At 38.6% G+C, this 22,536-nt stretch overlaps 1 protein-coding gene across 9 annotated transcripts in view; it reads right to left on the minus strand.

Moving 5' to 3' along the window:
• Nucleotides 1-114: 114 nt before the first annotated feature.
• The window catches only part of BIVM (basic, immunoglobulin-like variable motif containing), a 23,431-nt gene continuing 1,009 nt past the window's right edge, over nucleotides 115-22,536 (minus strand). For 2 of the 9 annotated variants that reach the window (XM_082434651.1, XM_082434652.1), the window contains exons 2-10: nucleotides 19,135-19,735; nucleotides 15,616-15,745; nucleotides 13,030-13,125; nucleotides 12,631-12,735; nucleotides 12,318-12,412; nucleotides 5,526-5,658; nucleotides 3,731-3,817; nucleotides 2,680-2,776; nucleotides 115-1,824 (exon numbers count right to left, since the gene is read on the minus strand). In XM_082434651.1, the coding sequence (XP_082290777.1) occupies nucleotides 1,531-1,824; nucleotides 2,680-2,776; nucleotides 3,731-3,817; nucleotides 5,526-5,658; nucleotides 12,318-12,412; nucleotides 12,631-12,735; nucleotides 13,030-13,125; nucleotides 15,616-15,745; nucleotides 19,135-19,612 (1,515 nt within the window). In that variant the 5' untranslated portion in view covers nucleotides 19,613-19,735 and the 3' untranslated portion in view covers nucleotides 115-1,530. Of the gene's footprint in view, nucleotides 1,825-2,679; nucleotides 2,777-3,730; nucleotides 3,818-5,525; nucleotides 5,659-12,317; nucleotides 12,413-12,630; nucleotides 12,736-13,029; nucleotides 13,126-15,615; nucleotides 15,746-19,134; nucleotides 19,736-19,880; nucleotides 22,516-22,536 lie in introns of those variants that run through there. The other 7 variants (XM_082434656.1, XM_082434657.1, XM_082434655.1 and 4 more) reach the window with 7 other exon arrangements.

The following is a 22,536-nucleotide window of genomic DNA, read 5'->3' on the forward strand; positions in this document are numbered from 1 at the left end:
GTCAGATAGATGTTTCTTATACTACTTACACAGAATTGCCAAACTGTCATGTACTTCAAACAAGATTATAAGGGTACTCCCTTCTTAAAACAAAGGTTCAAAACATTCTCATGATTAAAAGTAGAAAACAAAACTTTATTGATGAAAACTTCTTAAAAGTTCCAGTATGAAGTAACAAAATCAACAACCTACAAATCTTCCAGTCCTTTGCATTTCAAGCAAAATATTCTCTTCAGAAAAATGCCCATTTCATAATATATATCCCCTTCTGTAGGCTAGGCATGTCTGGGTGGATAAATGGATATAAAATTCAAAAGAGAAGAAAATGAAAATATTTTAAAAATAAAAATCTGAACCTTCTCCTTGAGGTGTATTGCGATATGGTTACCAGCATATTCAGCACCTTGTTATAATCAAGTTACTGATTTGAGTCCCAGAACAGCCCCTGAAATGAAAGAACAAGAGATCCTAGTTGTTTGTGAGTCACAGGTTGGCAGCAGAAGAAAAACTGACAGCAACTGGAGAGGAGCTCAAATACATGAAATCCACACTTTCTGAACTATTTCACACTCACTTCAAGCAGCTAATTGTCTACATGTTTTTAAAAAGGAAAGAGCTCTCTGGAATACGGATAGTTGCCCTCTGAGTGATGGGGCATTCCTAACGCACCCTTAATGCCGTTGTCAACATATGACTCCATATTGGGGGACCAGTCAAATATCAGATCTCATCTCACAGGTTACCTTGGGTATAGAAACTTCAGATGCCACTTGTTCTTTTACTCTATCCCTAAGCAAGGTTTATTGTAGACTTACGAGTCTTTCAAGACCTAAAGTTCTTGTCAGTATTTGACAGTAACATACCAAGAAAGTCAAGAGTACCTGAATCGATGCACTAAGTCACCCATCTGCACCAATAGAAAAGATCAGTATCTTCAGTCTTTTCTCTTTTGCCTCTTTATTGAGAATCCTGAGAAAGTTGATCAGGAAAAAAATGAGGCAGGCAAGATACCGCTACAAGTAAAAGAATTTCTAAACTCACTAAGTCATCTTAAATGAGCTTTAACCACTAGAGAAAAACTAGAAATCAACAGCCCCAATTTTTTGGGGCAGATAGTTAGTACCTTACATTTTGAGCTTGGGAACAAAACTGCAACAAATATCTGGGGGGGGTCAAGTCATAAGAAATCACTTCGTGCGTAAGTATTTCAAATCATGATGCTATTGAGTGAAATTGTGTTTGATTTGTTTATGTGTAATTTTATTGGACTTTGTGAAACTGTCCAGAATGTTTATATACTCTTAACTTTTAAAAGGACAAAAAAAAAAAAATCTGTGCTTATCTGTTTATATATCTGAAATCACCCATCATAATCATATACAAGCTTATTTACTAGAGAAACTACAAGGTTATGTGTTGTACCACAAGATATGTTCCTATTTAATACAGACTTAAAATCTTGTACTGCCTTAATGCAGTCCTGTATAGACCAGCTGCGAGAATAACACAAGTCGTCAGTACGCAGCGTGGTCAGTCATTCCCATCGTAATCACTGTAACCCTGGTAACCACTGTTCCTTCTCTCATGGATACTTGACATCTTTTTCCATGTCGAGTCCTGATGGAAACTAGCACTAAAAGACCGGCCCAGACGCCCGTGCTGCTTCTTGGAGATATTGTCCTCACTCTCAGATTTGGCAATTCCCTGGGCATGTGTTGAAGGTTGTGATTCTTGCCTAATGGTTCCAAATGGAAAGTTCCAAAGGCCAAATCTTTGCCAGTTAAGTCTCTGGAATGCTATGATGCAATGCAAATTTCCTCCAACCTGAGAAAAAAAAAATGTTGGGTTCAGAAAATGATAGGAAATTAATTATACTAATATGTGGGTTCCCATGAATTCCCTTATTTTTCCCCCTTCACCTGCATCAGAACAGTGCTGATCCTTTGAGACATCATCAGATCACATTATCCTGCATCTTTCCTGACCAGCTGCCTTTACAAAACTATAACAATGCCCATAGGAGGCAAAACTCCTTCCCCCCATATGCCTGTCTACCACTCTCACACGCTGTGCCCGCCCAAGTTGACTAATCCAAACACCAAGATCATTCCTCTTCCTCTCCCTCCTACGCATTCTTCATATGATAGTAGGATAATATGGATGGGATGTCTACTCAATCCACAGAACATACCATTCCCTGAGAACCGCCCCCAGCAGCCTTGTTGGTACACATGGTTCTGCCCCATGGCCACAGTTAATCGCCCTGGGAGTGAACACCTGACCCAAGCTGGGCCAAGACTACAGGACTGGACTGGAGGCATGCCAGCCTTAGTCTCGACCGTTCATCTGAAAGGGAGACCTAAGTTGAAAGACGATCTTCGTGAAGTAAATAGTCAGACAAATAGACGGCTAAGAACAACACAACTCCCAAGAGAATAAGACAGACTAGCTCCCTGGCCCCTGCTGACATTCTCTTGCGTGGTACCCGTCCCTCCTGAATACAGGCTAGACTTCTTGCCCTTTCCTTTTAAAGATACCCCTGTGCCCTTAAAGTAATTTTCACTTTTCTGTCTAAAATGGTCTGAACTGGGTTTCTGTTATTTACAACTTAGAGTGCTGGGTAAAATAACTGCATTTTGGCCAGTTGAAAAATACTTTCAAATACGATGGTGTTCTTACCTTCTTTGTTTTTCGATACTGAAGCCCCCTCTCTAAGTGCCGGATATCTAGATATTCTGGATTTTGAGTGTTTAGATCAGTAACAATATCTGCCCACCTATTGTTAAGGAAGGATAAAGCACAGTTTTCTTTAAGTTCAAATACTATTGTAATGGAACTTTTCACATGAGCAATTTGCTACAAAAGCACCATGGCAATAATTCTCTTATCACAGGATTGTTGCACCCAATAAGCTTTCATAAATCCTTGTTTTTTTGACAATTCTGTTTATCCAACTATTGCCAAGGTTAAAAATGGTTACCGTGCATATGAAATAACTATATATCAGCCTGTTAGATGACATCCTGCAGGGTAACATAGAAACATTCCATATTTCCTTTTTAATTGGAGTCAAGTACATTTTCAAAAGATTTATAAGTTAATATGTCTTTACTCACAAACAACATGATTGATTGTATAGAAAATCCAAAACAATTTGTAACGGCTTTGGATTGCAAAACTATTACTAAAACTAATAAGTGAATTTGGTAAAGATGCAAGATTTAAGGCCTATATAGAAAAATCCATTGTATTTTTGTACACTAACAGAAAATAATTGGGAAATGAAATGTTTTAAAAATCAATTTGCAAGAACAATATTCAATATCTTGTAATAACGTATAATGGAAAATAATCTGAAAAAAAGAAAAAAATATATATATATATAACTGAATCCCTTTGCAGTACACCCGAAACTAACACAACATTGTTAATCAACTATACTTCAATTAAATCAATTTACAGTAGCATCAAAAAATATACACACTTAGGGAAAATTTCAACAAAATACATATAAAAGTCTATGCTAAAAATACAAAATATTGCTGAGAGAAATTAAAGCTCTAATTAAGTGGAGACATAGTCTATGTTCCTAATGGGAAGACTCCATATTGTTCAGATGTAATTCTCCCCAAACTAAACTATGGATTCTACGGATTCTACTCTAATCAAAATTCCAACAGGCTTTTTAGCAGAAATTGAAAAAAGGGGGAGAGGGAAGGAGTTAACATACTTTTTGCAGTGAATAGCAGGATGTTTTCTACTTGATTCTCCAATTAAGATCCAATATTCTACTTCTTGTGGTGAGAGGGGGCCCCTGCTAAATATAAAATACATTCATAGTAACCTTCATAAAGTCATTCACCCCCTTGAAAATATTGCTTCAATTATACACTGATAAAAGATACACTGAAGTTTATGCATAGATAGCAATCACCAACACTAGAATAGATATTGGAGTTTAGGCTTGAACAAATATTTGAAGGCCATTAAAGAGAAAGCATAAATTAAATTTAGGTTTAGATCCCCTCTTACAAAATATAGGGCTAAAAATGTTGAAATATACCACCTGTCAGCATTTAGGAGGAAAAAAAAAAAAAATCCTAGCATTCTACCCACCAGTACCCTTAAGCTACAATTCTTCTTTCACTTTGCATTCAAAAACTTTCAAAAGGCATCCTGAAAATAAAACCCGAAAGCAGCAATACACCTGTGGAACTTTTAAACATACTGACGCCCTAATCCCACCCCTGGAAACTCTAATTCAAGTAGGTGTAGGGGGGAGCACAGGGAAGTATTTACGCAGCTGTAAAAGCATCTCAGGTGGTTCTTAGGTTCAGGCAGAGGTGAAGAGCTCTCCTCTAAAGGGGGCCAAGTAGGAGTACCTACTTCTTCACGTTTTACATTTGACAGGTGTCTGGAGTAAGGTGAAGTTGCAGGATCAAACTATAGAAAAACACCACAATAAACCCCACAGCCAGAGAGATGAATAGAACACTTCAGCATCTGGAGACACACCGTGGTTTTCCTCTTGCTCCTCGTTCACAAAAATACAACGTCCAGCTTCCCCACCCAAAGGCCGCATGGCCTCCAGCCTCAAAGAACCCATCCTACCCCAGATGACCAAGCCACGTTCTCCCAGCCTGACCTTCAGCCCTCGCTGAGAAAGCAGTGCTGCCTGTTCCTCCTTCTCGTTCACCAATGCCACCCACCCAGATAGAACAAACCAGAACTCAGCTGGGTGAGGACAACTGTACCTATCAGTCAACACTTCTACTCAGAGTACTCATGGCTTCCGTTTTCAACATCCTCAAATAGGACACTTCTTCCTCTGCTTTCAGCTACCCTGGCATTACCTCAACCCATCACTAAGAAAACTTGCTACAGAGGAAAAAAAGTACTAACATTCAGTCACCCTCTCTTATTTACAGGCTGTCTCTCCTAAAACAATACAAGTTTACCTGGAAGTAGACGTACATAGTTAATAAGATAGAAACTTTGGATCAACAAAGGAACAAATATAACCATTAGGGTAATGTGGTTCCTGATATTAGAAATAAAAATTGGCTGCAGGCTTCCTGGTAGCCAGGACAAAAGGGGAACCCTGATAAATTTCATGTTATTCACCATAAGAAAGGAAACGCTTTTTAATGTACTCAGTTGCGACAGTCTTCTTGACACTAGATTCCACAATACATTTTCCCTGTGGGATCCTGGATGAGATCACTGAGACATAATATGTAAAGTCCTTTGCGGCCGTTTTATAATAAACATAAAAGTGATTTGTCAAATGGCTTTCTCCTATCATGACTCTAACAATAGTATCTAAGTGGATAATGTAAAAGCACAATTAACCAAACACAATTCTGCAGAAGATTAAGCTACTGTGTTTAAAAGACTAGTCTTAGTTGATGTAAGGAAAGCAAATCACCAAGTCTTCCAATGTCTAATCAACCAAATATTTCTTAAATGCTTTCTACAACATATTTTCCTGGTGGAGTATCCACATAAAATACAGAAATGCTTACCTGAATGCTTTATTAGCTTTAACAGGGGTTGCTTCAAAGCCAATTGGACAAAAATAATGATTTTGGCAATGGTAGATATAAGCTAACGATTCATCTTTCAATCCGTGAGTTAACTTCGACAAGGCCCCGGAAGCTACAAAAAACAAAAACAAACCAACTGAGGGACCATAAAGCACTATCTATGCTTTATACAAACAACTAGTTAAGGACTCAAAGACAGAAAAGACATTACTTGGAACACATGGACATTGCTGGGGAAAAACAATGAAAAGCTATCGAAAGGTTAAAAAATAATTAATGGATTTCAGTTTTACCCTTTAGACTGAAATTCAGGCAAACTGAATAGCAAACTAAAAAACTGAAAGTCCTTGCTTACCCAAACCTTCAAATAGCATAAATGCTTGTCTGCAAAATTTAATTACCATATAAAACCTAATACCTAGTGTATATAGCAATGGTCTCAACTTCTCTGGTTGTACACATCTGTCACTTGAAATTTCTGAGTAAGCATGCCCATTATAAGCATGTTTGTTTATAAGCTTTGTACATATACTACTGTACTAATATGTCTTTATAAAAGATACACAAAAAGTAGAAATTTTTAATTAGATTAAAATATAAACATTCTAATACATTCTTCCATTACCACAATGATCACCTTGCAGCTGCCATAATGCAGACATCCCAATTTGAAGACCACTGAGGTATATGGATAAATATAAATTCCAAACAAGTTCCAAAAATGAAAACTTTTCCCCACTAACACACACTTCAATCCCTTCTACAAAAGTCACACAAACCAGAAGAAAGACTTTCAGAAGCCAAGTGATAAGAACATCTTAAGAGACGGGCTGGTAGTACCACAGCAACCTCTTAATAACCGCTTCTCCTTGTATATTTCCCATGGCTGCATATATTACTTATGAAGTAATTTCAAAAGTATTACCATAAGAAACGAGTTTTCACCAGCACTAAATACTTAAAGCCATTAACTGAGGTTTCATTAACTTGCATCTCCTGGAAGACACTAAATTATTCATGAACAAATAGCCTATTAAAACTGGAAATCCTAAAAATGGTTGAAGTCGACAAAAGCTTGCAAGTTATGGTTTTTCTGATTGACTTTCTGGCCACTGAAATAGCTGAAGACCAAAAATGGCAGGTCAACGGCTGTAGAAGAGTCAAGGAGGCAGGACCCCGCCCCGACTTTTGCAGACACACACAATTTGTGAGTTCCATGGAGACAGTAATATTTCTGTCTTAAACCCTTTCTCCAAGGTTTCAGCTCGGCCTTCCCCACAGATTTTTACTTCATGGCGTACCGCCAGAGCATACCTGCACACAAGGCAATCTTTTCTACTAAAATCTCTATTTCATAAGGATAAATAAGTCTTTCTGCTGTTTTGGGTTGAGTTCCCCAGACGAGTTAAAAACTGACATCCAAGGGCAGCTCTAAATGAAGAATGATAAGACCTAAAATTCAGAAGATGGTCAATATTTCATTTCCATAGTTGAACTTGATTGTAGAGATGTTTCAGGATAGTAAGCGAATGTAAATAGATAGATTTAGACTCCTCATAAATTCAGTAAATACTAAAGATATTTATACACATAAGTGGTTTAGGAAGAACTCTTGAAATCTTTTTAAAACTGTGAAAATGCCAAGTAAAAAGTTACCCGAAATAACTAAAACTTTTTAATGAAAGAACTTTATTGTAACTTCCTAATGGAAATTTTTAAGTATTTCACACTTTCCTCCTTAAGTCAAATGTAACACAAAACAGCTGATTACTGTGATTATGCATAGTAGTCACATAAATATACCAGAATATATTCAGGGGCAAATGAGATAGGTATGAACGTTTGCTCTCATTAATATTCACAGTATTTCATCTGCTACAAATACTCTTTGACCAAGTCCTAGTTTTCTAGAGGACAGAGGTGGTTTTTCTTCTTTGGAGTAATTATCACGCTCCTCAAGAATGTTTCTTCTTCTCACTTCAAGGTACATGACAACATTCTGATGGATTTAGATTAGGAATCAGCGAACTTTTTCCTAAAGGGCCAGTTAGTAAATGTTGGAGGTTTGTGGATCACGGTCACTACGCATACTACTCAACTCTGCCACTGTAGCTGAAAGCAGCCACAGACAAAAGCAGCCAAAGGCCATGTGTAAGCAGATGGATATGTCTTTGTGTCAATAAAACTTTCTTCACAAAATGGGCTGCTGGCTCATGGGCTGTTGTTTGCAGACCTCTAATTTAGATCAATAATTTTCAAACATATTTTGACATGGAATCCCTTCTGCAAGGGAAGTTTACATGCCAGCCCAGTCCATAACAGGGATCAAAGCAGAGTTGCTGTGGCCAAAAAGGAGGTATAGGGAATCTAGGTGCCCATCCCTTGCCCCCCACCAGCCCGAGGCACTGCCATAGAATTCCCAGGACTCAACTGAGCACAGATGGAAATTTGCGCACTGAATTTCCTATCAATGGAAGGAAATTCCTATCTGAATTTCCTATCAATGGAAGACCACACTCTTTATAAAGAAGCTGAATAGCATCTCTTTAGAAAGACTACAGCAGTAGTTCTCAAACTAGAGCACAAAGGGCTTGTTAAATAACAGATTGCTGGTACCTACCCCCTCAGTAACTGATGCAGTAGGTCTGGGGTGGGGACCAAGAATTTGCATGTCTAACAAGTTACCAGGTGATGCTGATATTCATCCAGGGGCCACATTTTGAGAGTCACTAGTCTAAGATTAAGAGGAAAATTTCATTTAACTCAGGAAGTAAATTATGAGCATCTACTAACTACAACAGGAACCACAGGGAAACAAAGGATAAGGAATGCACAGTACCTCAACCCGCCCTCATAAAACAAGTAACTTTGATATAGGGTGGAAAAGGACAGTGCCACAAAAAAAGGATGTAATTCAGAGGAGAAAGAGCACATCAGGTTTGAGGAACCAAGAAGGGGGTGGCATCCAAGACAGAACATAATCAAGTGGCAGCATTTCAGCAATCCAGACAGAGGCAAGAGCATGAGGAGAAAACAGAACCACTGCAGGGGAGGGATGTAATCAGGGAACAGCGTGTAGCCCAGTTCAGAATGTAGGGCACGATAGTTAGTGTGGAGAGGCCTACAGTAGGGCACCCCCAGAATTTCAGGATAAGGTCAGAAAAAGATCACCCTCTGAAATAAAAGACAATATTTAATACATTAAGGTAGTCAGCCAAGAAAGTGATTCTATTTAGGAGAAGGCATATAAATGTGTTACAGATGGAAACTAAATTCAGAACGACGTTGAGTCTAGACCAGAGTATATCGAAAAATCTGAAACTTAAGCGACAAAGCAACCACTACCAAACGCAGAGCCATGATGTGCATGGTGTAGAGAAAGCAGAACAAACTAGAATTAGCCAGCCTGCTGTACTCTGAAGAACAGTATATGTCCTGAGCGGCCGAGAGAATCCTGGCGCTTTTGATAGTGTATTTCTCACTCTCAGTTAATATATTAACATTCTAACATTTTTTGAGCTTGTTTAGTATAAGTCCGTTTTGTAAAGCCTTATCATCTATAGAAGAACTCCAGAGAGCTCTAAAGGAACTTATTAGGATGTATTTTTATACCCACAAAGACAAGGACCAGATTGTGTAACCCAGCAACACAGTATCATCCTGCAAGGCTCCTACTCCCTTGACATCTTTTAAATCCAACTGGTACGTGGAGGACAGCAGGGAAAGATCAATCTGTTCTTGCCTGGAATGATGCTAAGGCGTTTACGCTTTAAGCAAGCACTGGAGAGCTCCCAAAGTAAAAAGGGATATGTTAGCACTGCACGTCGAAAAAGTTTATCCAGCCTTGTGTCTAATATGAACTGGAGAAAACCAGAGGACGAGGAAAACAGAATCTGAATGCACAGTCCATCCAAGATGCATTAAGACACTGTAGTTAACTGGTAGCAGTGGCCAGGGTGAGGGTATACATGAGTTATGTCAGGATAGGGCAGAGGTAGATATTCTTGGTTAAGCAAATATAAGAAGTTACAATATCTACCAGAAGAATAAAAATGAAATACATGAATATTAGTGTAATTTTCAAGCTAGGTATTAAAAACAAATGAATCTAGACATCCTTGGTAGCTAAGCGAACCAACAGTTTGAAGTTACTCAAATAATAATAATAATAATAATAATAAAATAATAATAATACAATAATAGGAAGTGAATAATAAATGAACCAATAGTTTGAAGCTAACATTGGCAGCTTCTGGCACAAACTTTTATTATGAGTAATTACATCTCTAAAAAAAATACTTCAACTCATATTCACAGTCAAATCTGTTAATTTTATCAAAATCCCTGGATTTTGTCTTTATTCCATGAGTGAGCTCAGTTTACATTTCCTGAAGGCCCACTGGAAATAAGCATGTCAATCAGCAAATAGGGAGTTACGAAAGAAGCGTAGTCCCCAGGACAACTTAAAGCCTGTTGTGGAAAACAGGCCTGATATTCCTTAAGAATAATCTAAACAACAACAACAACAACAAAAGATACAAAGTATTTTTTTAAATGCACACTAACAACTGGCAATGGTTTTCACTACTGAATATCCCAGAGACAAGTGAGAAAAACCTATCTCTGCAACTCTTTCTTCTACAATGAGAGGGAACAGAAAAGACTTCTGCTTGACACAGGTAATACTCTCCCAATTCTGAACACAATCAGAAGTCCCAGGGTCACACGTGCAAGGTCAGGGGGCATCAAAGGGCTATTGAGGGCACTCCCTATGGTGAAGGAGATGGGCAGACACGTTAAAAAGAAGCAATGTAATATGAGGCTGCACACGCTAAATGCTAAACAACAGACGCAAATAATCAGAACTACAGGACTTAAGAGAAATCCGAGCATCAGAGATAAGGCAGGGCTTGCAAGGGACCACTGATTCTTGAAGCGGAAGACAAGAATATTCCAAGGGGGAAGCAGATCAAATATCCTTCAGGAAACACACGTAGACAGAGAGACAGTGAGGAGTCAAGGATTGTAATAGGGACAATGAAAACAGGAATCAGACTGGGAAAATGTAGTATTGAAATTTATTTAAAGAAATTACGGCAGCCATTTCTCTCCCCCTCCCAAAAAAAGAGGGGGGAGAGAGAGAAGAGCTTGTTTATCCTATTACTCGAAGGAAAAAGACTGACGTATGTTGGAAAGTATATTCTTTCTTAGTTTCTAATTGCCTGATCAATTACTGAGAGAGATTGTGTTGACAGCCTCACTGGAAACAAACAAAAAAAATTACACACCATATAAACCCACCCTTCCCACGAAGACAGGCCCCCCTGCAAATGCACAGAGTTCAGTTAGGAAGAATAAAAGCTAACATTTATTGAGTCCTTACTCTGTGTCAAGCAAGGTGTCAAGTGTATTACAAATATGTCTCCTTTTACCTTCACAGGGACCCCATGGGGTGGCTCAGTAAGTGAGTGTTTAAGTGCCTTGTTCAAGGTCACAAAACCAGTACGTGCAGAAACCAACATATGAACTCCAAGTTTGCCTGACTCACAACCAACTTGATAGACCTGCTAAAGGTCAACAGAAATATACCCTATTCTTTGTTCACTCCTTGATTTTGATAAACCATATACCCTCTGTGCTGACAGACTCCCTGCTTGACCAAACTTCAGTTAGGCATCTCTGAGCCCTCTCCTCAGCTAGGCTTGGATCTTGGGCTTCTGTGTCCATCCTTGCTGAATCCAGTTTTAGCAAAAATCCTGCTGAAATCAGTTTAGAGAGAATCCCCCCACCCTGGATACCTGATCAAGGACATCACCCTTCACCCTTGGTCTGCCTGTTATAACAATCCTGTTAGACCAATTTAGCAAGATTCCCCACAGCCCCACCTTGATGTCTCCTCTTAATAACTTTCCATCCACGGAACCGCTCACTTTGGGAGTTGGCTATAAATTCCCAGCTGTCTTTGTTGTATTCAGGGTTGAGCCAGATCTCTCTCCCATATCCCAGTTCTGCGTTACAACAGTCTTCAGTAAAGTCTTCCTTACCCTTTTAACAAGTGTCAGAATAAAATTTTCAAGTATCAGAATAAAATTTTCTTTAACACTGTATTGTAGGTTTCTGATTGTAAAGTCGAAAGATGACTGTGAAATTTTAAAAATGGAAGTTGTCAAATAATGCAAATTATTTAACTAGCGCACAACTAAAACAATCCTTAGGATCGACTCCAAAACTCTCTGTTATAATCAAGACCCTTCTAAAATAGAACTTTGTCCCTTTCATAGTCCATTGTCCTGTTGTTATATGTTATTATGCAGGTCTGACATCAAATATTCTAAAATCCTTGCTTTCCCTTTTAGGAAGAGCAACTGCAAATTCCACGCTGCTTCCTGAAAGGGTTTTAGTAGCAGGCAAGTAAGAGCATGCGTGCACACACACACACGCACACACACATACACACACACACACAAACACCATGGACCCAAACGATACAATGTGCTAAAGTAGTGTTTATGACATGCCTTGAAGCTTTAAAAGTTCTTCATGCAAAGATGAAAAGAGTTAAAATATTAAACTGTATATTGAAAAGTGCCCTACATATTACTATTATCTATTATGATTTCCCCTTGGATAAAGAGTGATAGACTGTATTTAGGATTTACATCATGTGCCTTGAATCAAAACCAATCTTCAAGATGGATCCTAAAGTGTGTGTGTGTGTGTGTGTGTGTGTGTGTGTGTGTGTGTGTGTAAATCTTCTGTATATTTACTTACCAGTTTCTCCAGCTGTTTTATTCTTCCCATGAGGCTTATATAGAACATACGAGCATCCTTTTACGTGGAAGTGGTCGTTAATTTGTCTAAACCATCTGAAAATAACAAGAAGACTCGCTCATAGCAACAGTCCCATAACAAAGAAGGCACTATTCCAATTCCAGAGAAATTCGGGCAGAGCCCAACTCTGGCATATCTACCAGAGGTTGGGCCCAAACAGCTGGATGCATGGTTTACTATCAATGCACATCTACAGCATTATTATTTTGCAGAACTAGAAATAAGGTATTGCTTCTAAGCGAGGGCTTCGTACCTCATAAGTGTCGTATTTCCGGTGAAAGGGCCGAACCTAATATCCTCAAACGGGGGTTGAAAACCCAAAATATGTAAAGCTTCTTCTTGGGTGATAGCTGGAAGACTATGAAAGAAATATTGCCTTTCATTTCACAATTCCAATCATAGGCAAATATAACCTGTCTCAATGTCACTGTGTCTGTCTGATTTGCAAACAATTTTAGTAGTATTTTTCATTTTTATCTTATCAAAAATAATGCATGCACATATTTTTAGCTAAAAGGTTTAAAACAAAATACGGCAGTTTTTCCCCAATTTATGAAAAATCTGTTCTTAAAAATCTTCCATTATAGAAAAAGCAACACCAAATAACTTTTGAATTTGGAGTTGAGGGGTACCACTAAATTAACATACTTACCTTCCAGCTCCCATTGTGCTATATAAGAAATTCCAACAAGAAATTAATGAGGAGATACCACAAGAAGTCTTATACTGTGGTCGGCTTATGCAGTACCTGAGAAAATAAAAGAATGTTTTCACTTGAATGAATACAAAATATGCATACAGAAGTAGAACACTCATGGCAACTGAGTGTGTTACATAATGAAAACTTTGATCATTTAAACCACCAACGTAAAATCTTTATTCATTTAAAGTATTTTCATATTTATTCAACACATTATAAATGCATAATGACAATAAATCATGCATTTTAAGAATGATGGCTAAGTATGACTAACTGTTAGTTAAAGTGGATGTTACCCAAGCCAATGGAAAAAAATTAAAGATATATAAATTTAGACACCAACTATTAAAATTTCGATGTAAACTCCTAGTTGAGCTACACATATGATTATTTGCAACTTCAGTTGTAGTTCTTTATACAGTCTGGATATTAACCCCTTATCAGATATGTGATCTGCAAATGTTTTCTCCCACTTTGTAGGTTGCCTTTTCACTTTGTTGATTATTTCCTTTGACGCACAGAAGTGTTTAAGTTTGATGTAGTCCCATTGGTTTATTTTTTCTTTTGTTACCTGTGCTTTTGGCATCATACCCCAGAAATCACTGCCAAATCCAATGTCATGAAGCTTTTCCCCTATGTTTTCTTCTAGGAGTTTTATAGTTTTAGGTCCTACATTTATGTCTTTAATCGATTTTGAGTTATTTTTTGTGTATGATGTGAAGAAAAGGTCTAGCTTCATTCTTTCACATGTGGGTATCCACTTCTCCCAGCACCATTTTCTGAAGAGACTGTCCCTTCCCCATCCTGTGGTCTGAGCACCCTTGCAGAAGATTATTTGCCTGTTTACGTGAATGTCTATTTCTGAGCTCTATTCTGTTCCACTGGTCTATATGCCTGTCTTTATGCCAGTACCACACTGTCTTAGTTACTGTACCTTTGTAATATGTTTTGAAATCAGGAAGTGTGTGGCCTGTGTTGCCCTCCTGCAATCACCACCTTCCCTGTAATTCACTAGAGGCAGTGTCCTCAGCTGGTATCTAGGGGATAAGCTGGAATCTTGGTGGCAATCAGCACAATGTTTCCTTCTGCAACCTTCTCTGCATTTCTGTAGTGCTAATCTGGACCTCCACAAAGAACTCAGATTCTTCCCCACTGACTCAATGGCTCATACCCTTAGATCTAACCAAAGAGTCACCAAACAGTTTGGGGTCTCCATGAACTTTAAAGAAACCTGCATTGTTTGAGGCCAGCAGAAAAAAAAGGAAAGAACATGGACTTTGGAGTCCAACTCTCTTCAGTTTCAGTACCACATCTGAGTGTTTGCCATGTGACGTTGGGTAAGTTTCTTAGCTTCTCTGAGCCTCGCTCCAGACAGGCTGATCTACACTTCATTACCAACCTGCCAGACCCTTTCCCACCACCCGTTCAAAGACCTTTAGACCCTCCATCCCCTCAGATTTCCTCTCTTAAGACCCAGCTCCTCAGTGAAGCCTTTCAGTGATCATTTCCGCCTCTCATGTTGGTTGTTTGTTCCCACCCATCATCTGACAAATTTCCTGAGATATTTTACATTTTCTGCTCTTCTCCACTGGATTGGAGAACAAACACCCGTTTTGTACAGCTCTGTATTCTCAGCCCACAGTAAATGGTCCAATATTTATTAAATAAGTGAAAAAAATCTAATATTTCTAAAGCCTCACACAAAAGAATTTTTAAAACCTCAAAGTATAGATCAGTAATATTTAAAAGCTATCACAAATTAAACATCTTTTTCTTTAGAATAGGAACTGTAGGTTAAGGTCACCAAATAGCCCCGGTTGATAAGTGAAAGATCTTCTTATTAAAAGAATGGCAGTTAGTAAAGGCAGAAGAAATGATAGAATTTTGAAATTTCACCATTTTATAATAGGATTCAGGCAGGGGTCTTCAATGGGTCTAGATGAAACCGCTAGGTGAAAAGTTGATGGTTACCTAGATGTTAACCCAATGCCACTGTCACCCCACTGGTTACTTGACGGTTCCAGAAGAAAAAAGGGAACTTGACAATGTGGGCTAAGGCTGTTGCCACCTCCTTAATCCAGTAATCACTCTTAGGATCTCTAATATCGGATGACCAGACACCATGTACCTTCTGATGGGATATAAGGATGAAGGCCACAGGGTGACCTAGGCAGTATTCTTGCCCAAAATGTTCAACCAGAATCTAATCAAGTCTTTATACCTAACTTCCAGTTTATAAGGACTGAGGTTATATGAGTAATTTAGACCACCAGCAGGAAAGGAATCACACAAATTGGGGAAGAATCAGATGGGGAATGTTCTAGTTCAAAAGAGATTTATGGGCCACAACAAGCAAACACAATATGTGGTTCATGGTGGGTCCCACTCTGAACAACCAAGTATGAAGACATTTTCGGAAAAATCTGGGAAATCTGAATTTAGCCTGGAAATGAGATGCTAAGGAAATATTGTTAACTTCATTAGGTATGACAATGGTACTGTGGTTAGGTAAAAAAAAGGTCAATTTTTAGAGATTACCATCGTCTGAGGTCTAATACTTTCCGCTGCTTAATATCTTCAAGAGGAGAATACTGAGGCCACTCCCTTTGATGTCTTCTTCCTTTCTTGTCTGAAGTTTTTTTCTTGGAAATTTGCTTCTTTCCATTGCCTAGAATACAAGAGTATAAAATGAAGTCAAATGAAGTAAGATGCCAAGGCAATACAATTAATTATGTAACAAAATATAAAAGTAACTAGGTCTAAAAATGCTATTTGCAAACATATTGAAGAAATACATGTATCTTCAAGAATACGCCCCTGCCTTAAAGATAGAGAGAGAGAATAAAAACACATTTAAACAACCATGAATGTTATTTCCTATCAAGTTCTTATATTCCGATTCCTGAGCTAGCTACTTAGCTAGTAAAAGAATCAATCACAAAATGTTTAGCCACATCTAGAAAATAAAATTACCAACAGTAAAATATTTAACTAGACCACTTTCCAGAAAATGAATCCTTTCTATAAAACAATAAAGCCACATTAATGTAACTCTGCGGAGAAAGTAAAAGCAGTAGATCCAGTAATCTGATGATGTGATATTTAAAAATAGTTCCAGGCCTACAGAGACCACAAAATGGATTAAGAATGATGCACATAAGTACATTATTAAAATGCAACTTTAGCACCAGGAGCCAGAATGGAAAACAAAGTCTCCTTTCTGTGTGCAAGTATGTACACATGTGTGGGCACGTGCACACGCACACACACCACACACATTCACCAAAAGACACACAAGACAAATAACAGTGGTTACCTACAGGGGGAGGGGAAATTGGGAGCCACACAAAAGGGCAGGCAAAAGTGAAAGTGAGAATTTACACTTAATTTTTATACTTTTTTATTTCCATCTAATGGATCACCCAGTCAAAAAATTATATAAATTAAAATATTATTAAATAACATCCAAGCCTCATTCCACTAAAACACCATTAACATTTCAGATAGCTACGTGCACTTTAAAATCTCTCACACATATCATATTTTACACAAAATAAATCTGTTACAAAAATTAAATAACAGCTAGTATTTCATTTTTATGAGTTAGTCATAAATTATAAAACATAGATTATATAGATATATGCCTAGAAAACAAACACGGAAAAGGATCCACTCTATTCATTCTACAAAGAAACAATTTGGGGCCCAAAACCAGCTGGAACCAACAAGGACCTACTGTATAGCACGTGGAACTATATTTAACATTTTGTAATAACCTATTAAGGGAAAAGAATCTGAAAATATATATATATATATATATACACATATGTATAACTGAATCACTGTGCTGTACGCCTGAAACTAACATGACATAGTAAATCAACTATACTCCAACTTTAAAAAATACATTAAAAAAAACCCAGCTGGACCTCAGAAACTGTTGTCACACAGGGAATTTCTCTAATTTTTGTAAAACGGCATAATATTGAACTCTAGAAAAATCAAGAAGCAAGGATTTTTTTTCCCCCTTCCCTTTAGTTATTCTTCCTAAGTCTTCACAGAAACACAAAGTCTCTCCCAGAGCTGAACAACCACTGGCAAACGTGAGCAAAATCTCATTCTGGCAAATTTCTTTCACTAATAAAATAAATCCTAGTGAGTGAGAAGATGGATGCCACTGGAATCTTCAAACATAACCTTTGCATTTTGAGAGCTTTGAACAAATCTAAGAGTGCTGTAAAACACAAGTATTGTAATAAGTACTCAGTAGTTTAGAAATGGTTAATAAGGTGGCTTGAATAACATACTATTTCATGGTTTTGCAGTGACATGAATCATATTTCTCAATTAAATATCTAGTTTTGGGGCTTCCCTGGTGGCACAGTGGTTAAGAATCCGCCTGCCAATGCAGGGGACACGGGTTCGAGCCCTGGTCCGGGAAGATCCCACATGCCGCGGAGCAACTAAGCCCGTGTGCCACAACTACTGAGCCTGCGCTCTAGAGCCCACGAGGCACAACTACTGAGCCTGCGCTCTAGAGCCCGCGAGTCACAACTACTGAAGCCCACGTGCCTAGAGTCCATGCTCCGCAACAAGAGAAGCCACTGCAGTGGGAAGCCCGCGCACCGCAACGAAGAGTAGCCCCCGCTCACCGCAAGTAGAGAAAGCCCGTGCACAGCAACAAAGACCCAACGCAGCCAAAACTAATAAATAAATTAAATAAATAAATTTTAAAAAAAGAAAATAAACGGACAACTCCATAATCATAATTAGAGATTTTTAATACCCTTCTGAAAACCCCTCAAAAAACAGAAAGAGAGAATACTTCCAAACGTGTCTTAGGAGACCTGCACAGACATTAGGGAAAAAAAATTATAGACCAATCACCCACAAATAGAGACACAAAGTGAAATCCCCCGACACCGCGAGAATTACAAACTTACACCACATTCTGTGAAACAAGTTGATTTTGCAAATGAATGAGTAGACAGAGGTTTTACAAAACGATCAGAGAAGCCTGGAAGTAAAGTACAAACCTGACTTCTGCCTCTTTCTAGCTGTGCAGTTGTGCCCAAGCAATGTATTCCCTCTATGCCTCCATTTCTTCACCCATAAAATGAAGACAACAGTACCTACCTCACAAAATTCCTGTCTTACTGTGAGTTCAAAAGAAAAAAGTGAAGAGCGTTAGTATGTGCTCCAGAACCACCACATTGTAATTGTGAAGGTTGTACACTGCACCCTCTTAAACTGTGCAGTGCACAACCTACTCAGTGGTACTTGGAGACCCTGTTGAGTGTTCAAAAATTTTTAACAACAGAAAAGCCAAAATGTTATGTAGTAAAAAAGAAAACTAGATATTTATTTATTTATTTACTTCGGCTGCGTTGGGTCTTCATTGCTGCGCATGGGCTTTCTCTAGTTGCCAAGAGCGGGGGCTACTCTAGGTTGCGGTATGTGGGCTTCTCATTGCGGTGGCTTCTCTTGTTGTGGAGCACGAGCTCTAGGCACGCGGGCTCAGTGGTTGTGGCTCACAGGCTCTAGAGCGCAGGCTCAGTAGTTGTGGCACACGGGCTTAGTTGCTCTGCGGCATGTGGGATCTTCCCGGACCAGGGCTTGAACCTGTGTCCCTTGCATTGGCAGGCGGATTCTTAACCACTGTGCCACCAGGGAAGCCCCAAAACTAGATATTTAATTGAGAAATATGATTCATGTCACTGCAAAACCATGAAGTAGTATGTTATTCTAGCCACCGCATTAACCATTTCTAAACTACTGAGTACTTATCTACAATACTTGTGTTTTACAGCACTCTTAGATTTGTTCAAAGCTCTCAAAATGCAAAGGTTATATCTGAAGTTTCCAGTGGCAACACATTAGTGAACTAAATGTCCTACACCCAAGGTTATTTTTTTAACTATGTTGACAAACAACATGATAGCAATGTGCCTTGTTTGGTATCATAAAAAGAAAATCTGTTTGAAGGCAAGTTTAAACAAGATATATTGCTTGTTTTCTCCTTATTTTCACATGAGAACATCATGGCTCCTTCCTTACCTGATTTGTGTTTCAAATTCGTGGTCACTCCATCAAATTCAGATTTGTCAATTTCCCACGCAAGAGGTAGCTTGCCCAGGCTGTTGGATAAGTTTTCCAAGCTATTTTCTTCATTGTAGATGATTTCCGATGTACTGGTTGGGATGCCAATGTAACCTGAGGAATTATTTCCAGCAGATAAAGAGGTACTATTGGGGAGGCAAGAAGAGCGGGTTGGATTTGGAGTTTTGTAGATTGAGGTCGCCTGGTTGAGAAAGGCATAGTCTGAACAGATGGCATAAATTTTCTCCCGAGTGTGGGTCACTGGACAGCTCCATGGATAATGACCATCTCCTTTGGGACCCAAGGGTTCTCCCGAGGCACGAGTGCAGAAAGATTGTACGGCACCTTGTAGATTCTCTTCGGGAGACCTTCTCTCAGATTTGCACTCACCATTTCCAGAATCATTTGTCCTTTCTGCTTCTGCAACGTTAGGCATTGAATGCAACTATAAAAGTTCTGTTATGAGGAAGAGGTTGCAACTCTTTCTATTTCTTGAAAAACAGCTGTGACAATTGTTTACAGCATTCTACAAAAACGTGAGCGCTGCAAAAATGGGCTCCTAAGAAAAGAGGGAGGAGAAAGAAAGATCAACAATCCACTAGACACTACAAAAACACTAAAAAAATATTTTAAGTGTTTCATATGCCTTCATTCAATAAATATTTATTTTACAACTACTATATGCTTAAGTCATGATCACTTACCATCTGTCTTGTTAAAAATTATTTTTAAACGATGCTTTAGGATAATAAAAAAGACAAGTAACTCAATTTAAAGATGGGCAAAATATCTGAATAGTCATTTCTCCAAAGACGGTGTAGAAATAGTCAAGAAGCACATAAAAAGATGTTTGGCATCAATAGCCATCATGGAAATGCAGTCCAAAACCACAATAAGATACCACCTCACATTGACCAGGGTGACTCGAATCAAACAGATTAACAATAAGGATCGAACAGGATGTGGAGAAATTGGAACCCTCTTACACTGCTGGTGGGAATGCAAAATTGTCCAGTGACTTTGGAAAACGGGTCCTTGAACATTATACGTAGAGTTACCATATGATCCAGCAATTTCACTCCTAGGAATATATCTAAGAGAAATGAAGACATATGTCCACAAAATGTTCATAGCAGCACTACTCGGAATAGCTAAAAAATGGAAACAACCCAATGTCCATCAATAGATGACTGGATAAATAAGATGTAGTCTATCCATACAATGGGACGTTATTGAGCAATAAGAAGAAATGAAGTACTGATCCATGTTACAACATGGATGAACCTTGAAAGCATTATGCTGAGTGAAAGAAGCCAGTTACAAAGGACCAGAAAGTGTTTAACTCCACTTCCATGAAATGTTCAGAATAGGCAAATCCATAGGGACAAAAATTAGATTAGTGATTACCTAGGGCTGGGAGGTAAAAGGGGATTGGGAGTGATGGGGTTTCTTTTTGGAGTAATGAAAATATTCTCTAACTGACTGTGATGATGAATGCACAACTTTGTGAATATACTGAAAGCCATTGAACTGAACACTTTAAATAGGTGAATTGCATGGTGTATGAATTATATCTCAATAAAGCTGTGCATGCATCACCACAATCAAGTTATAGCTAGTAGTAATTAACTTCTGATCAGTCTCAGGAAAAACTGAGTTTCAAGTGTACACTGATGCCTTTGGGGAAGTAAACAAAGAAAACTTTAATAGCAACCAAGGGCATTTGAGGAAGCTGAAGATTTATACAAAAGGAAGACCTTGGTGAATCAAACCATTATAGGTGGTGTGGGAGACCCCCTGAAGCAGGTGCCAGGCAGAGTGAGCCCACTTCCCAGGGCTCCCACGATGGAGCGGCACTTAATAGATAAAACCCACCCTGGGTGACCAGTTTGACTTTGACCAGTTAATCTCTCTGCCCATTCACTTACTTAAAAATTTAGAAGTGAGAATCATTTTCCCAGGTTACAGGAAAATGATTATATAAAACCCATCCTATAAACACTGAATAACAAAAACCTATGACTAAGGCAATAAGAAATAACAGAAGATGATTCCCACAAGAGACCTGGAGTCTGTGAGGAGAAACCAGTAAAGGTACTGCATGTCCTTCGTGGAATTTATGGACCAGAGCTCCATACAAGGAGGCCTCCACATGTCCTAGGAAAGATTTTATTTTCTTTCTTTTGAAGGAATGCTTCCTCTCTAGTCAAACCTTCAGGCAGTGATTTTTTTTTAGGACTCTGTGCAGAGTTTATAGTTTATAGTTATTTGCAGGAGTAGGGCTGGCTTGGTGGGAGTTTCACCACCAAACATGGAACCTTTAGTCACTTTGGAAACTTTCCTTTGCTTTTTGGTCAAGGAGTAGGTAGCGTAGATCTCTAGACAGGAAGCTTTGATGCTTTCTCCTTCTTCCTCATTTCCGGATGTGATGGTGATGGTGGAGGAAGATTCGAAGAGAAGCTCCGTTTGTACAGGTCAAACTCTGGGCTTCTCTGATTCTTAGCAGATGTCCTAGCAAAGCATTTTCTTTTTTTTTTTTTTTTAATTTTATTGAAGTATAGTTGATTTACAATGTTGTGTTAATTTCTGCTGTACAGCAGAGTGACTCAGATAGATATATACATTTATATCTTTTTTCATATTCTTTTCCATTATTGTTTATCACAGGATATTGAATATAGTTCCCTGTTAGCAAAGCATTTTCTACTTCTTTTCTGTTATCCTCATGCCTTTCACCAAAAGCCAGAGTGGTGGATAGAGGGAGGTCTTATTTCTGGCATTGGGGTTGCATGGGTGGGTTGCAGCAGGGTGGGGCATGAAACAGAGCATGTGGTCATGGTGAGGTGCAGTGAACAAAGCCTGAGGGGGCTAGTCTGGTGCGGGGGAGACAGAAATGTTCCAGGCCCTGCCCTGTTATCTCTTCATCTCAGGCTTAGCTTCTACTTTGACAGAGCTTCCTTCCTCACATTAAATAGAATTTTGCCTGTGGTACCAACTCTCTGTGCGGCAGCCTGGGGGTGTTTGAAGGATGCTAACTTGGAACATATATAGGAGAATATTCTTATCAGAAACCTAGGGAAAGGGAAGTCACTGCATTTGTGTATAAAAGGTAGGGCGGAGCTTCCTGGAAGCTAAAGACAAGAAAAAACATAGCACTTGATTATTAAAAGGTTTAACAGTCTGGTTTTGCTTGTTTGTGTTTGGAGTTTGTTTGCTTTTAAATAATGGTCACTAACAAGACTGATCTCTTTGGTTGCACTTTCACCAAAAAAAAAAAAAAAAAAGCAAAGATCATAAACAAAAGTGCATATTAATTGTCATATTGATTGTCAATAAAAGCTAATAGTAAACTTGGAGTGG

This window comes from Balaenoptera physalus, assembly GCF_965194825.1.
Source record: "Balaenoptera physalus genome assembly, chromosome: 18".
Classification (NCBI taxonomy): Eukaryota; Metazoa; Chordata; class Mammalia; order Artiodactyla; family Balaenopteridae; genus Balaenoptera; species Balaenoptera physalus.